This window comes from Lingula anatina, chromosome 2 (assembly GCF_051362555.1).
Source record: "Lingula anatina isolate TDL-2025a chromosome 2, LinAna3.0, whole genome shotgun sequence".
Lineage (NCBI taxonomy): Eukaryota > Metazoa > Brachiopoda > Lingulata > Lingulida > Lingulidae > Lingula > Lingula anatina.
In genome coordinates, this window is record NC_141768.1 from 36,718,174 (window position 1) to 36,734,155 (window position 15,982).

Below are 15,982 nucleotides of genomic sequence, written 5' to 3' on the forward strand. Positions count from 1 at the left end.
TTTTTTTTTTTTTTTTTTTTTTTTTTTTTTTTTTTTTTTTTTTTTTGGTCATTGATATGTATGACACAAGATAAAATGAAGAATCGATAGTTTTCATTCAAAAAGATAATACGTATTGTTTTATAATACAATCTACAAGAGTACAAAAGAGTCGGCACGAAGGTGTCGTCTTCTGTCCTGCTGCCAACCTATGTAGATAGATAGATAGATTTTTATTTTACCATCTCCGAGCAGAATACAATATTTAACAAAACAAAACAAAAAGTACATTACATATACAGTTAATCCTCCGACCTTTCCGTCTCTGACAACATAAAACATCTATGGGCATAATTAGCCATTGTATTAATGTCACCCGTATTGTTAAAGAAAGACGTTATGTCTGAAAAGTCTAGTCTATTGTAGTCTTCTCTTAACTGTTTCGTTTTTTGACAGAAACAAATTACATGCTCTTCCATCTGAACATCAGTTCCACATGTACAGTCTCATATTTCTGGGGCGGCGTGACCAACTCCCCGTTTCAATAGCTAAACTATGAGCACTTAGACGTAATCGAGAACAGGCTATCCTGCCCCGTTCCCTGAGACTGTATATCGTGTATAGACAAGTTAGGATTCATTTTAAAGTATGTAACAGATTAATTCTGATTGAATTTCTAATTCGATTCTTTATTTTGGCTCTATTTGTCTCTATAATGTTATTGGAGTTAACCACTTTGGTCAGAAATCGGGCTCCCCTGGTGCCGTTGTCGTTACAAAGCCGCCACACATGCATAAAAGGATCGTCCACCATGCCAGATCGTGTCTGAAGAATCATATAGGTCATATAGGATCTTTGTGCAGCGCGTACTCTGGCGCTTAGTTCGGGTATTCCTAATTCGGCTAGTGTTAAGTCATTAGGAGTGCTCTGCCTGACACTTAATAAAGTTTTGATAATTGCGTAATAGGACGACTGACCTGTTTTATAACTTGAACATAGCCAGGATTCACAGCCATACAGCACCGAAGATATTAATGCTGCTTCCATGACCTTTTTCTTTATAGGGAATGGGAAGTCCGCGTTTTTCGAAATAAAAGACGCAAACTTTAAAAGTTGAGATTGTTTTGTGGGAATTTGTTGTCTGACCGCTTCCACACAACCACCAGTCTGACTAAACATTACCCCTAGATATGTATACACTTTACCATTTTTAACCTGTACACTTATTTTTGGCCTTCTTTTTTTAATGCCCTTTAGCTACAGTTATTAAATTACACTCATGGTAAAACGGAGAATAAAGGCTTTAATCAAGCAAATGGAATTAATTTTGGGAGACATATTTGATACAAAAGTTTAAAACTGGCTTTAATTGGCTTGGTTATTTATATACCAAACTTCATTCTTTTATCGCTGTTATCAACCTATCCCAGTCAACTGGGCTCCGCAATGGGACGATTCTCTTAAACTGAACAGGCATTTTTACATGGTCAGGATTACCCCACACAACAGGTATGACAGAACATGACTGCCTGGCAAAATCTGCATCTACCGCATGGTTGATTTCCACTGCCTTGACCTGCTCATCAAAATGCTCAGTGAGAAGAGCAATGATTTTCCGAGACTTTCTCATATTGGTTAGAGCTTCTTTTAGCTCAAAATGCCCTGGGATGTAGTCTCTAGAGGCGAAACACACCTATTCAAGATTATAAGAAAGAGAATAGATTTATATGACAAATAAAATGAAAAATGACAAATTTCGTCAAAAATTAGTAATCCTACATTTTGTAGAGCCTATTTTATATTTGGCAAGAAACTGACCAATTTTGTACAGTTGAGTATAAGACTTTACAACATATGCCAATGTATTTATTTATGGCCCCTCCATCCCAGTGTACCACAAACTTTCACAGCCCCATTCACAACAAGAAAGAAGGCAACGGTTGTTTGAGATTTGGCCAAACAAGGCCGCTTTTATTATATAACCCCACTATCTTAATTATTTTAACAATGTAACAAAAGGTTGCCTGTATTAAATGTTATGGCCTAAAGGATAAAAAATATAGGGGTGGGCAGTGGACGAAAAACGTTTCTTTTGCGTCTGTCAGGAATATTTCTCACCTTAAGCTCAGCCTTTTTCTCTAGTTTTGGCAAAAACTCGTCAGTTATCACCTTTTCATCTTCCTCAGATCCAGAGTAAAGCATAAAAACGTCAAAAACTGGCGTTTCTCTGGTTAAGACATCTGTCATATGACAACCAGCTGAAACGAAAAGACAATCATTTAGAATAAATGCACTCTACATCAATACGTAAAATACGAACAATTAACTCGCCATTACACTCACCAACAGACTGAATTTTTTACCTTATTTTCTTTATAATTTGTGGTTTTTCCGTGATCGTTGGCACCTGTCCCTTATTTTCAGCTTCTTTTTCCAAGCTACATTTGTAGAATATACGGCAGTATACAAAAATCATCGTGCATTTTCACAGACATTAAGAATCTAAAAATTGTGAATTCATATATATCTTTTTCCTTCTTTTATGGTCTGCCATCTGATAATTCCACTTACCTTCTACTTTACCCCATTCTATTTTGGAAAAGATCTTGGGATCAACCGATCGATTATCGCCAAATCGAACCTCAAACTTGGCCTCCTTCAATGTTCGAACAACTTTCTGGCCCAGCCGGTTTGAATGCAGGCAACATAATCTCAATTTCGGTAGTTTTGCCAGCTTTTCCGCAGGAATATCCTGCAGGCGATTTTCTGACACACAAATAACCTCAAGGGACTTCACATTTCCGAGAGACTCTGGGAGACGCCTTAATTGGTTCTGTTTCAATCTGATGTACTTCAGACTCTGAAAGTAAAGGTAGATGTACAAAGGCCTAAAATTTCTTTGATGGTGCTTGGGTCTTTTATTATTATTATTATTATTATTATTATTATTATTATTATTCAGCACTGGTGATTCAATAATGTCATGTCTATATCCATTAATGCAAGCAATGAATACCTCAAAGTTAAAAAAATCCATCAAACTTTTCGTTTTACTTGCAGGTCTATTCAAGGTACCCTAGGTTCTAGATTCCGGTATTGCCAGCTCGATCTTGATTTCATATATAACCCATATCAACAATACCGTAGTACGACCTAGTAAAAGTACTCCATCACAAGGTATATATTTAACAAGCTAGCTTTAACGTTGCTCTGACACTCAGGGTAATTCAAGGTCGCTTACAAAAATGGCAAATAAACTGTGTGAAAGCACGTACCTGTAGCTGATCAATATCATTGGGTAAAACCTGTAATTCATTGTAGGACCCGTCGAAAATGATCAATTCTTCCAACTTGAGAATATTTGGAGTCAACTCCCTGATGTAATTGGCGTTTAGATACAGCGCCTTCAGTTTTAAGCATTTGAAGTCCAGGTGCCCTAAAACATAGTTTTATTTTAGAAATTACGTGCTTTGTATTGGCAAATAATAGTAATGCATTTTCATTGTACATGTAATATCTGTAATATGCGTACTTAGTTTATTGCTACGGGTGTCATAGGATAATACGACATTGACTGAAAACGCCGATCCATTTAACTCTCTTTTATAGTCTGACGTTCATTTCTTTCTGACGGAAACTGACATGGAACGAAATTAAGAATAAAGCACGTCCAAGGGAAAAAACATAGTTGTTTTATTTAACGGTGAAACGCTTATATGGTCCCCCGGAAAATTTAATGTTTTTCTCTTTCAATTCCACTAATCTTTCAAGTTATACAGTAAAGTATAGGAGATGTGGTGTGGTAACCATGGACGGTGGTTTTACTACCGAGTTACTACCTTAGTTGTGAAGAGGATATTTTTACGTGAAATACTTGAAAAAATCAATAAAGCTTAAACTTTGTCATGTTATTGATTCTCACGCTCCAGTTTTCATAAAAACTGACGTTTTCATATTTCAAACAAAATATATTGTTTTTGTCATAGTTCTATAAAAAAAATTCTAAGGAAGTCATGTTCCAATGCCCCTGTGTTATTTTTCTGATTCTTACAAAGATTGGTACTTAAGTCTATATATGTATATGTAAAGGCAACATGGTAATAAAAAGGTGAAAAGAATTTCTGACAACTTGAGACGACCTATAATGATAAGCCTATATTCAAGTAGGAGTCTACAGTGCGTGGATAAACACACCTCAATTTAGGTCACATAGAAGAAACGAACATCTGAAATATAAGCAGACATATATTTTAACGTACCTATTCCATCATCTGTCAGTTGATTCTTGCTCATATCGAGATGTTCCAGTCCTCGTAATCGAGCTATGACGTCAGGGATCTTCGTAAAACGATTACCTCCTAGTTGCAGCTTTTTCAAATTTTGCAAGACTCGCATTGCGTCTGGCAGATCCACCAGGTTATTGCCTGTTAAATAAAGACAATCTAAATTCTCCGTGAAGATGCAATTCTCTCCGTGCAAGTTGGGGATACAAGGCAGCTTCAGAAAACTCAATGACAATACTTGTAGTTTGGGCATGCTAACGAGGCGGTCCCAAACTTTGTCATAATTCTTCTCTTGAATGATTTGATTGACATGGTCTTCTGGTAAATCAGATGAAACAAAGAGCTCGGTAAGACGATCGGGATCAGCGCAGCCATCTTTGTCAAAGGGAGGTGACAATGGCTCGTCTTCTCTAATGTCGCGTTGAAACACGTACTCATGTACACAACTGAAAGATATTTGGTCTTCATTTACTTTCGCCACAGCAGAATCGTCTCTGTCATTGCTTACTGAACTCTCAATAGTTCCAGTTGAGAGCCGACTTTGCTCTACATCATCCATTTTGCTACACATTTGAAGAGAGTGGAGGTATTACTCGCAGACTTGCGGTCCGCATTACAGGTATGACGTGTAGGAAATTTCCACAAAAATACCCTGCAATGTTTTGTAATACTGAAATGTGATCCATAAATAGCAGTACGGAAAATCCAATATTCACGCAAAGATAAATATAGGCCTAGATTACAGTCTTTTGTATTGTGACCTGAGCATTCTCTTTTTCCAAAGCACTTTTTTTAGAATAGTCGTGGTAGATAAATAAGTCTCTTTCGGAAATATCCTGTGCTCGTTATTATTTACTTGTGTAGGGACTACATTATAGTAATGTAAATAAGCTCTGGTAGATGGAGAGATCTAGACAGATGTGGTTCACAGACATAAACGGTTGAGCAAATTAAAGCGAGTCAAGTCCATAATATAAGCACAAAAAAAGAATTTCTCAGCGATTTTCTTTTCAGATCCAACGTTAACGTATTGTTTCCTGAAACAATAAAAAATGAACGTTTATCAATTAGTTTTGAACACTTTTTTAGATGAAATATCGCCCATTTATTACAATTCTTCAAAATGGCAAATCAAATGGACAAGGTGCACTAAAAAGTCATTAAATTGCTATAAAAAAATCAAATGAGTGACATATTACCGTCAGCTTAGTTGGACTGAAAGCTCCGTTTTAAAGTTTCAGATCAACCAAGAAAAGTTTGACCTGGATAGAATATGATTTGTCTGTTTTGGGGCGAGCGACGCAGGAATCTAAAAAAAAGTACTGCAAAGAGAGCAGTCACTTTTTCAAATATCATCCCCAAAGCTTTTTGTTTTTTAATGATCGTGTTGCACTGTAACCTTTTACAATTAACATGCATCTTGTCAGGTATTTTCCGACCAAATCGAATTTTCCTTGAAAAATAACTAATTTTCTCCTACCAACAAATCATTGCTCGACCCTTCCCTGCATTTGGAGTGGTTTTATATCATTTATAATCAAATAATTTACTTCTGAATGTTCCTCGTAACGTTTTCACCGCCATAGTCTTCATGTACGATTCAGTTACTTTAATTTGAGGGGTAACATATATAGTTTTTTAAGGTCTGAAATAGAAAAATTGAATGGGATTTACAAGCTCCGTAACATAGACAAAGAAAAAAGAAACCATTTTTTAACGTTTCTTGTAATCAGAAACTAGTTTCAGTTTTCAAAAACGATTCTGAGAAGCCATGATTGTTTTGCGGGGGGGAAACAGGAGTACGAAGAGAGAGGCGACTGGCGATCAGCGTATACATGTACCTCGACCAGATAACTTTCACTGCGGAAGATGTGCTGAATAATACTTGAACTGATTTTTTACACATGTTCTACATTTTTTACGAATTTCAGTTAGATTTATGCAGTTAACGGTTACTGCAGGTGATTTAATGAAACAAAGCGCCAAACATTTTCTTTTAGAATTTTCGAAACGAGAAACTTGATATAATACAAATATAGATCAATTCTTAAAATTATAACACGGCAGTAGGTCGTACCTCTCGCAGTTGTTCATAATTATACAGTGACGCGCTTTTATCACAAGTAAAAGCCCCCGTCACAAAATTACTTTGCTGAGTTTTAATATGTGTGTTTTATTCGTGCATCTAGACAGTTAAAATATAAATTCTGCAGAGTTTACTTATGAAAAATTCAATAAACGTGTGAAACGTTTTTCTGTAAGTGTCCATCTATGTTTCAAGAAGAAAGAAAGAAATATCAATAACCTTACGGTTTCGCTGTACCGTAAGACTGTAAGATTGCATGTGAATCCTGTCTTTTCTATCAAAATTCCCTCCCCAGTCCGTTCATTCGACCTACGGAAGCTGATTTATATGACCAGTCACGTAATATCAAGTATGTTGACTTTGAAAATGCGATTTTATTTTTATTTATCTATTTTTGTTGTGTGTGTTTGTGTGTGCGTGTGTGTGTGTCATTATGACTTTATCAACCCCTAATCCTCTTTTCGAGATGGAGACTTATTGTGCTTTCTCATAAATCAGACTATAATTCAAACCGAAGCGTCCGCACGGAAAGTAGGTGACCTCTTCATCATTATGTAATCGGCTGAGCGTTCTTAGTGACAGGTGCTCAGTTAGGATCAAGGTCGATAGAAGATGGGGAAGAAGAATGTCCCATGCCATATTACTGCTACTGCCACATGTAGGCCGAAAGGGGCCGTAGCGATAGTCCGAAGGTTCAATAGTCCGAAGGTTCATTGGTCCGAATGTTCACTACAGAACCTTCGGACCAATGAACCCTTGATTAAAAAACCGATGAAAATGTTACCGTTTTTCGGACCAATGAACCTTCGGACCAATGAACCTTCGGACTATCGAGACGCCCCCGGCCGAAAAGATGGCTCTGAATCCGACAGCAGTATCTCGTAAGTTCAATACAGATGATAGAAAATGTATTATAGCATTTCTTAGTTTTGCATTGACGATATTTTCTCGAAATGGTGCACTCTAGGCATAATGACCATGGGGGCATCTACTGGTAACTGACGCGAAGGATACTTTCCCTTTCCCTTTGAGCTTTTTGGGCACCGTTTTGTTTCTGATACCATTACTTTTCCATGATATATATATATATATATATATATATATATATATATATATATATATATATATATATATATATATATATATATATATATTTGTATAATTTCAAAGCTTAATTGCGCTTTGTTAGTTATAACGCAAAAGATGCTGACACGATTGCTGTATTGAGCATATCTGCTTTATCAGATCTTTAGACATTGTTTCATGAATGTGAATTTATCCCTTAAATTCCAGTACGGTTTACGAAGATACCAGAAGCGTCCTACTCAGAGACACGTTTTGTATTCGACACATACAGCCCCACACCCATACCAAGATTTCCTCCTATGCCGACGTTTGTCTGCTCGTTAATTTGCAGGGTCGACATTTAGTGCAGAATGTTTTGTTTGCTTTCGGTTGAAACATTCTGCCCCAAAACGTATATCAAATTAAAAGTCGAATAAAATAACTTTGTACTTTTGAAACTTCTCATAGAAATTAGTTCCATATTAAGCGTCTGTTAAGCCTCTCTTCTGGTCCTCAAATCAAATTCGGTCCCTTGATTCTAAACTGTTTACAAGTGGCTCTGTTCTGGTCCTACACCTGTAAATGTCCATCATGACGTGTTTAAACGTGTTCCCCAAACGCATCCTTGGCTGACCAAAATACGTATGTAAACTGAATGTTAGAAAGAAATGCATTACAATTATTTAAATTCGTATTGTATTTGCTATTATATATTCTCACATTTTTTTAAAGAACACAAAAGTTTTGCTGCGTGACTACCTTTAGGATGCTTAATACTACTACAATATTTATATATATGGCGTGCTCATGTGTTCAAGACAATTCGTGTGTGTGTGTGGGGGGGGGGGGGTCCTCACTCGCTGTCATGATGGTGCGTCTCAAACCTTTTAACTTCATGACCCTTTAAAACACCGCTACAGATGTAGACAATCTAACCCAAAAATATTATGTTCAATGTTAAAAAAACTTTCAACAAAAAGTGAAAATGCATATTTAGTTTAATATCGGCATAAATGTATGACATGTTCCATTATTTTCTCTGGTTTATGTTATTGTATATGTACCCTCTAACAGGGAAAGCAGCCAACAGTTATTAAAAATGATATGAAACACTAATAAAAACGTTTTGTAAAACGTAAGCGTCGGTAACGTGACTCAAACGTTCACTTTCTTAAGGAATGATTCCCCGGAGTGCAGTTGAGATAAGTTAATTTACGCTTTCATTTTTCATATATTTAAGAAATGAGTATCTATTACAAGCGGTCAGGGTGGGAGGGGGAGCATAAGAGAATAAGAGCATAAGAGCAATATACTAGAGAATACCCTGTAATTGATCAATTTGTCTTTTTCAATTCATGCCGAGAAGTATCACCTTACCCGTCGATCTCGCGGATACTTCACATGGCCGTTTAAACCAATAAAAATTGGTTTTTAATAACCCACAACCCCACCCCACCGAACGTCATACAGTGTATTAGCATGTTTCCGAATAAAAACTATATACCAAAGAAATTAATTTAGAGGCCAAAAGAGAGACAGCTAAGGGCACGTTTCGGTATGACTATTTAAAACTGTAGGTTTAATATAAACATCAATGGCTTCTTAATCAGTATAGTCAACAAGCCTACTCTGCCTCTTTAGACTTTACATTAAGTATTACAAGGAGTTACAAACTACAGCAATTAACCCCCTCCCCTCCCCCGAACGTCATACTGGCAGGTTTGCAAATGAAGACTATACCGCAGAAAAAGTTTGGGGCCCAAAAGAGAGCCAGCTAAGAACACGTTTGGGGAACACGTGTGTATACGTCATAATGGACATTTACAGGTGTAGGACCAGAGCAGAGCCTCTTGTAAACAGTTTAGAATCAAGGGACCGAGTTTGATTTGAGGACCAGTGTCCGCCCTGCATGATGCTGGTTTGCTTCTTTTGGTTATGTATGTTACTAAATAGTAATGCAGTACTCTATTGATCATGGTGTCATGAGGGTAATTTATGTATACTTTTGGGTCGGGGTTGATACCCGTCCCTTTCCGAACCTGAATCGTTAAATTTAACAGAAATAATGTCTGTATGAAAATGATAGTGATTGATTACTCTCATGGTAAAACGGAGAATAAAGGCTTGTGATCAAGCAAATGGAATTAATTTTGGAAGACATATTTGATACAAAAGTTAAAAGCTGGCTTTAAATGGCTTGATTATTTATACCAGACTTCATTCTTTTATCGCTGTTAACAACTTATCCCAGTCTACTGGGTCCGCAATGGGATGATTTTTTTAAACTGAGCAGGCATTTTAAAATTGCCAGGATAACCCATACAACAGGTATGACAGAACATGCCTGCCTGGCCAAATCTGCATCTACCACCTGGTTGATTTCCACTGCCTTGACCTGCTCATCAAAATGCTTAGTGAGAAGAGCAATGATGTTAATAGCTTCTTCCGGCATATAATGCCCTGGGATGTAGTCTCTAAAGGCAACACGCACCTATTCACAATAAAAGAAAGAAAGTAAATTCCACGTCTGAAGAGAGTGGAGGTATTACTTGCAGTCTGCATTATGATGCGTTGGAGACTTCCATATAAAGATCCCTGCAATATTTTGTAATACTGAAATGTGATCTGTAAATAGCAGTTTGGAACATCCTATATTCACACAAAAGCATGTAAACAGGCCAACAAACACAGGTAAAGGGACTGATGTAATGAAGCCCGAGCATTCTCTTTTTGTAAAGCTTTTTTTTTTTTTTTTTTTTTTTTGTTACTCGGTAGAATGAATGAAAAAGATGTATTCTGGTTCTCTCACAAGTTTTATTTCTTGAAGATACAGAAAACACTGGTACACAAGCGATAGCGACTCGCCTGCGTTTCAAGAGTGCGGCCCATCAACAATTTAATTAAGGCTATACTTTTTGTAATACCGAAAGGAGAAACCATAAACTGCCAATCTTCGACAAGGGGTCTTTAGAGTTGACTAAGTACTTTTGCATTAATACTGACAGATAGAGAGACAACAATGTTATAATAGGAAATTGTCATAAAAATATCATTTGGACATCTGCCAAACCAAAGCCTCAATAGTGTTATAGTAATATAAATAAGCACTTTTAGTATGAGAGATCTACACAGCAAATGTGGTCCACAAACATTACCATTTGAGCAGCTTAAAGGGAGTCTAGTTCAGGTCTATAAGGATAAAGAAAAGAAAAAAGAACTTGTCAGCAATTTTCATTTCAGAACCAACATATTTTTTCTTGAAACAATAAAAAATTACACACATCAATTAGTTATGAATACTTCTTTTTTTAGCTGAAATATTGCCCATAAATAACAATTCTTTAAATGACTAATCATTTGGACTGGCTGCACTACATCATGAAATTTCTAGAAATAAACCACGAGTTCCATATAACCGTCCTCTTAGCTGTACTGAAAGCTCCGTTTAAAAGATGCACTGGATTCATAGTATAATATTAGTTATAATGTCGTAATATTTAGAATAAGGGATTTGTAATAACACATATTTCTGTGGCATTAAAGGAAAAACATTCATTTAGGTAATGGTAATCTTTGCGGGTTGATTTTCTGGGTCACTGATATGTCTTACTCAAAGTGAAATGAAGTCAACGATAATTGATCGCTTTCATTTTTCAGTAAAAAAAGATATTATACATATTATTAATCAATCTACAAGAGTACAAAATTGTCGATACGAAGGTGCCGTTGTCAGCCTGTTGCCAACCTATGTACATGAACACTTATTTTCGGCCTCCATCCCTTTTTTTAATGCCCTTTAGCTACAGTTATAAAATTACTCTCATGGTCAAAATGGATAATAAAGGCTTGTCATAAAGCAAATGGAATTAATTTTGAAAGATATTTTTGATTCAGAAGTTAAAAACTGACTTCAAATGGCTTGGTTATTTATTCCAAACCTCATGCTTTTATAGCTGTTAACAACTTATCCCAGTCTACTGGGGCCCGCAATGGGACGATTTCCTCAAACTGAGCAGGTATTTTTACATAGTCAGGATTACCCCATACAACAGGTATGACAGAACATGACTGCCTGCCATGATCTGCACCTACTGCCTGGTTGATTTCCACTGCCTTGGCCTGCTCATCAAAATGCTCGGTCAGAAGAGCAATGATTTTCCGAGACTTCTTCATATTGTTAATAGCTTCTTCCGCCATATATTGCCCTGGGGTGTAGTCTCTAAAGGCAACACAAACCTATTCATAATAAGAAATAAAATAATTTTACGTGACAATTTAAAGGGATAATAACTCTTCGTTTCGGCCAAAAAATGAATTTTCCTGGAGTAAACAACAATTTTCCCATACTTACCAATGGTTAATTAATCCATTTTTACATTCAAAGTTAGTCCCTGTTTTTTTTTTCATAAAAGTTTGTTTTTTTGTTAAAATCTCTTAAGAGATGTAACAGAGTATAGTCATCAATGGAGGTCAAGTGGTTTAAAGACAAGCTCAAATATCAGAATTTATGGCTATAACTGCCGTTTTTGTGGTAAAACAGAATAAATTATATTTCTATGAGTTATTCACAATGTTTTTATTGTGAAATATAGATCTCATACGAAGAGTTATTATCCCTTTAATTGAAAAATGACAACAAATTGTGACAAAAGTGAGAAAGCCTACATATTGTAGAGCCTATTGTATATATAGCAGGCAATTTTGACCAATTCCATACAGTTTAATGTGCGACTTAACAGCATATCCCAATATATATATATATATATATATATATATATATATATATATATATATATATATATATATATATATATATGCCCTATAGATGCCATATATTGCCACGGATGCTATTACTTTCTGACAAATGATTTTACTCTGCTAGGGGAGACAGGGGATGAAATCTTTTGTGTCTCACCTTAAGCTCATTTTCCTTCTCAAGTTCTGGGAGAAACACATCAGTTATCAACTTTTCATCTTCCTCAGATCCAGAGTAAAGGATAAAAACATCAAAAATTGGCATTTTTCCGGATGGGACATCTGTCATATGGCAACCAGCTGAAACGAAAAGACAATCATTTTTAATAAACGTTCTCTACATGGGTACTTGAAAATACGAATACGTAGTTAGATGTCATTGCACTCACCAATTAAGTGAATATTTTACTTTATTTTCTCTAAAATTTGTGTTTTCCGTGGTCGTTTGCATCTGTCTATTCTTTTCAGCTTCTTTCATCTCCGTGGAGAAATCATCGTGCATTTTCACAGACATTAAGAATTTAGAAATAGTTCTTATATATATATTGCCTGCTTTTAGTTAAATGGTCTGCCTTCTGATAATTCCACTTACCCTCTATTTTATCCTTTGCTATTTTGGGATCAACCAACCGATTATCGCCAAACCGAACATGAAACTTAGCCTTCTTTAATGTCTGAAAAACTGCCTGGCCCAGCCGGTTAGAATGAAGGCAACATAATCTCAATTTAGGTAATTTTGCAAGCTTTTCTGCAGGGATATCCTGCAGGCAATTTTCTGACACACAAATAACCTCAAGGGACTTCACATTTCCGAGAGACTCTGGGAGACGCCTTAATCGGTTCTGTTTTAATCTGATGTACTTCAGACTCTGAAAGTAAACATGTATTAAGGTAAAGAGAGTTTGATGGCGCCTTGCTTTTTTTCACATTATTATTATTATGCAACTCAAGAATCTCAGGTCTATAGCCGTTATTGAAAGAAATATATGACGCCCACGTATCCATCAAATTGACTTCTCAGTAAATATTGCTAACAGGCCTATTAAAGGTCAATTACACAAATGACAAATAAACTACGTGGAAACACATACCTGTAGCTGATCAATTTCATCGGGGATAGACTGTAATTCATTGTAGGACCCATCGAAATGTGTCAGTTCTTTCAACTTGAAGATATTTGGAGGCAAGGTCCTGATTTTATTGCCGTTTAAATACAACTCCTTCAGTTTCAAGTCTTTGAAGTCCAGGTGCGCTAAAACATTTAGTTTTATTTTACAAATTACGTGCTTTGTATTGACAAAATATAGTAATGCATTTTTATTGTAACATCAATCACATGTGAAAAATGCATAGTTGGTTTACGGTTTACTGTCACAAGTGTCATTGGATAATACGACATTAAAATCACACTTTGACTGAAAACACCGATTCATTCAACTTTAATAGTCTGACGTGGAACGAAAATGGAACGAAATTTAGAATAAAGCACGTCCAAAAAAAAAACATCCTTGTTATATTTAACGGTGAAACACAGTTATGGTCCTACAAAATACTTAATATTCTTCAAAGTTAATATTTTCATTTTTTTATTATTAATTTATTTAATTTTAAAGTTTTAAAAAACTTTTTGGATTTAATTTTTTGTTTTTAGACTTACTTCTACAAAATAGATTAAAAGAAAGCAAAATCCAAGAGGGTAATGATCCAATTCCCCTGTGTTATTTTTCTGATTCTTACAAAAACTGGTACTTTAGTCTCTCTCTCTCTCTCTCTCTCTCTCTCTCTCTCTCTCTCTCTATATATATATATATATATATATATATATATATATATATATATATATACAAGCCCAGGCCAAATCTAGTCCTATGACTTAGAAGCCCAGACTCCATCCTAATTAAGGCCTGCTGGGCCCAGTCTTAATGGTGTCTTTGCATTGTTAACAGCATAAGACCAAGTTAATTGGCCAAGCTGCCAGTTTGTTTGTATGGCATGTGTAGGGGATGTCTTAGATCAAGGCACATATTATGATACTTGCAGGTGTGGCAAATGAGATATAGTTGTATTTCATTACCTGTGATTTGTAAAATACATCTGAGGATGATACTTTAAAATGGGTGGGCTGCCATTTGTTAGTGTGTTATTATGCTGACAACATGACACAACCTATCTGACAACATGACACAACCTTTAACGGTATGCTTACATTCGTTCAGGTGACAACAATGCGTGGATAAACACCTCACCGTAGCTATAGGTTGTGCGAAACAAAAATCTAAAATACTGAAATAAGCGGACAGTTCTATTATTTCACCCACCTATTCCATCATCTGTCACTTGATTCTTGCTCATATCGAGGTGTTCTAGTCCTTGTAATCGAGCTATGACGTCAGGGATCTTCGTAAAATTATTGCTTCCTAGTTGCAGCCTTTTCAAACATTGCAAGACACGCATTGCGTCTGGCAAATCCTCCAAGTTATTACCTGTTAGAAAAAGACATCGTAATTTCTCCGTGAAGACGCATTTCTCTCCGTGTAAGTTGGGGATACAAGGCAGTTGCAGAAAACTCAAAGACAATGTTCGTAGTTCGAGCATTTTAACGAGGAGGTCCCAAATTTTCTCATAATTCTTCTCTTGAATGATTTGATTGACATGGTCTTCTGGTAAATCAGATGAAATATAAAGTTCGGTAAGATGATCGGGATTAGCACGGCCATCTTCTTCAATGGGAGGTGAAGATGGCTCGTCTTCTCTTACGTCGCGTTGAAACTGGAACTCATGTACACAACTGAAAAAGTGTTGGTCTACATTTACATTGGCCACAGCAGATTCGTCGCTGTCATTGCTTACTGAACTCTCAATAGTTTCAGTTGAGAGCTTATTTTGCTCCACATCATCCATTTTGCTACACATTTGAAGAGAGTGGAGGTATTACTCGCAGACTTGCGGTCCGCATTACAGGTATGACGTGTAGGAAATTTCTACAAAAATACCCTGCAATGTTTTGTAATACTGAAATGTGATCCATAAATAGCAGTACGGAAAATCCAATATTCACGCAAAGATAAATATAGGCCTAGATTACAGCCTTTTGTATTGTGACCTGAGCATTCTCTTTTTCTAAAGGGTTATTTTTAGAATAGACTTGAGAGATAAATAAGTCTCTTTCAGAATATTTGTGTAGGGACTACATTATAGTAATGTAAATAAGCTCTTGTGGATTGAGAAATTAACTGTCTATGCACGGATTATACACATATTAAAACTGAGCAAAATAATTTAAAGAATTGGTCTATATTTGTGTCATATCAAGTTTCTCGTTTTGAAAATTCTGAAAGAAAATGTTTGGCGCGTTGTTTCATTAAATCACTTTAAGTAACCGTTAATTGCAAAAATCTAACTGAGCGAAATTCGTAAAGAAAATGTAGAACGTGTTAAAAAATCAGACAGTTAAAATATAAATTCTGAGGAGTTTACTTATGGAAATTTCAATAAACGCGTGAATCGTCTTCCTTTATAAGTGTCTATCTATATTTCATGAAGTAGAAAGACAGAAAGAAATATAAATATGCTTATGCTGTATCGTAAAATTGGATGGAAGTCCTGTCTTTTCTATCAAAATGCCTCCCCAGTCCGTTTATTCGACCTATAAAAGCTGATATATATATATATATATATATATATATATATATATATATATATATATATATATATATATATGCCCAGTCACGTAATATCAAGTATGTTGACTTTGAAATGCGTTTTTAATTTAATTTATTAATTTTTGTTGTGTGTGTGTGTCATTATGACTTCA

General features: G+C 35.7%; 2 protein-coding genes across 3 annotated transcripts; both read right to left on the reverse strand.

The window, feature by feature from the left end:
- Nucleotides 1-63: 63 nt before the first annotated feature.
- LOC106160476 (uncharacterized) lies at nucleotides 64-5,002 on the reverse strand. Its single transcript, XM_087004590.1, has 5 exons — nucleotides 4,239-5,002; nucleotides 3,255-3,415; nucleotides 2,551-2,839; nucleotides 2,098-2,237; nucleotides 64-1,672 (listed from the first exon to the last, which is right to left on the reverse strand). The coding sequence occupies exons 1-5, from the start codon at nucleotides 4,831-4,833 to the stop codon at nucleotides 1,376-1,378; spliced, it is 1,482 nt and encodes a 493-aa protein (XP_086860716.1). The 5' UTR covers nucleotides 4,834-5,002; the 3' UTR covers nucleotides 64-1,375.
- A 5,205-nt stretch (nucleotides 5,003-10,207) lies between these two features.
- On the reverse strand, nucleotides 10,208-15,159 carry LOC106154799 (uncharacterized). Of its 2 annotated transcripts, none has more exons than XM_013529292.2 (5): nucleotides 14,487-15,150; nucleotides 13,260-13,420; nucleotides 12,761-13,037; nucleotides 12,329-12,468; nucleotides 10,208-11,649 (listed from the first exon to the last, which is right to left on the reverse strand). In XM_013529292.2, exons 1-5 carry the CDS (start codon nucleotides 15,079-15,081, stop codon nucleotides 11,353-11,355), a joined length of 1,470 nt encoding a protein of 489 aa, XP_013384746.2. In that variant the 5' UTR covers nucleotides 15,082-15,150; the 3' UTR covers nucleotides 10,208-11,352. The 2 variants fall into 2 exon arrangements, with proteins under 2 accessions (XP_013384746.2, XP_086860717.1); XM_087004591.1 differs by having other exon boundaries at nucleotides 11,424-11,632; nucleotides 14,487-15,159.
- Nucleotides 15,160-15,982: the final 823 nt, after the last annotated feature.

Bases quoted from the DNA above. Each gene is read 5' to 3' on its own strand.
- LOC106160476 (XM_087004590.1), bottom strand. From the start codon at position 4,833: ATGTGTAGCAAAATGGATGATGTAGAGCAAAGTCGGCTCTCAACTGGA. The intron at 2,840-3,254 runs GTACGTGCTTTC...CTTTACTTTCAG, and splicing joins ATGATATTGATCAGCTACAG to AGTCTGAAGTACATCAGATT. The intron at 2,238-2,550 runs GTAAGTGGAATT...TTTTCGTTTCAG, and splicing joins AGAATGGGGTAAAGTAGAAG to CTGGTTGTCATATGACAGAT.
- LOC106154799 (XM_013529292.2), bottom strand. From the start codon at position 15,081: ATGTGTAGCAAAATGGATGATGTGGAGCAAAATAAGCTCTCAACTGAA. The intron at 13,421-14,486 runs GTGGGTGAAATA...TAAATGTTTTAG, and splicing joins AGTGACAGATGATGGAATAG to CGCACCTGGACTTCAAAGAC. The intron at 12,469-12,760 runs GTAAGTGGAATT...TTTTCGTTTCAG, and splicing joins AGCAAAGGATAAAATAGAGG to CTGGTTGCCATATGACAGAT.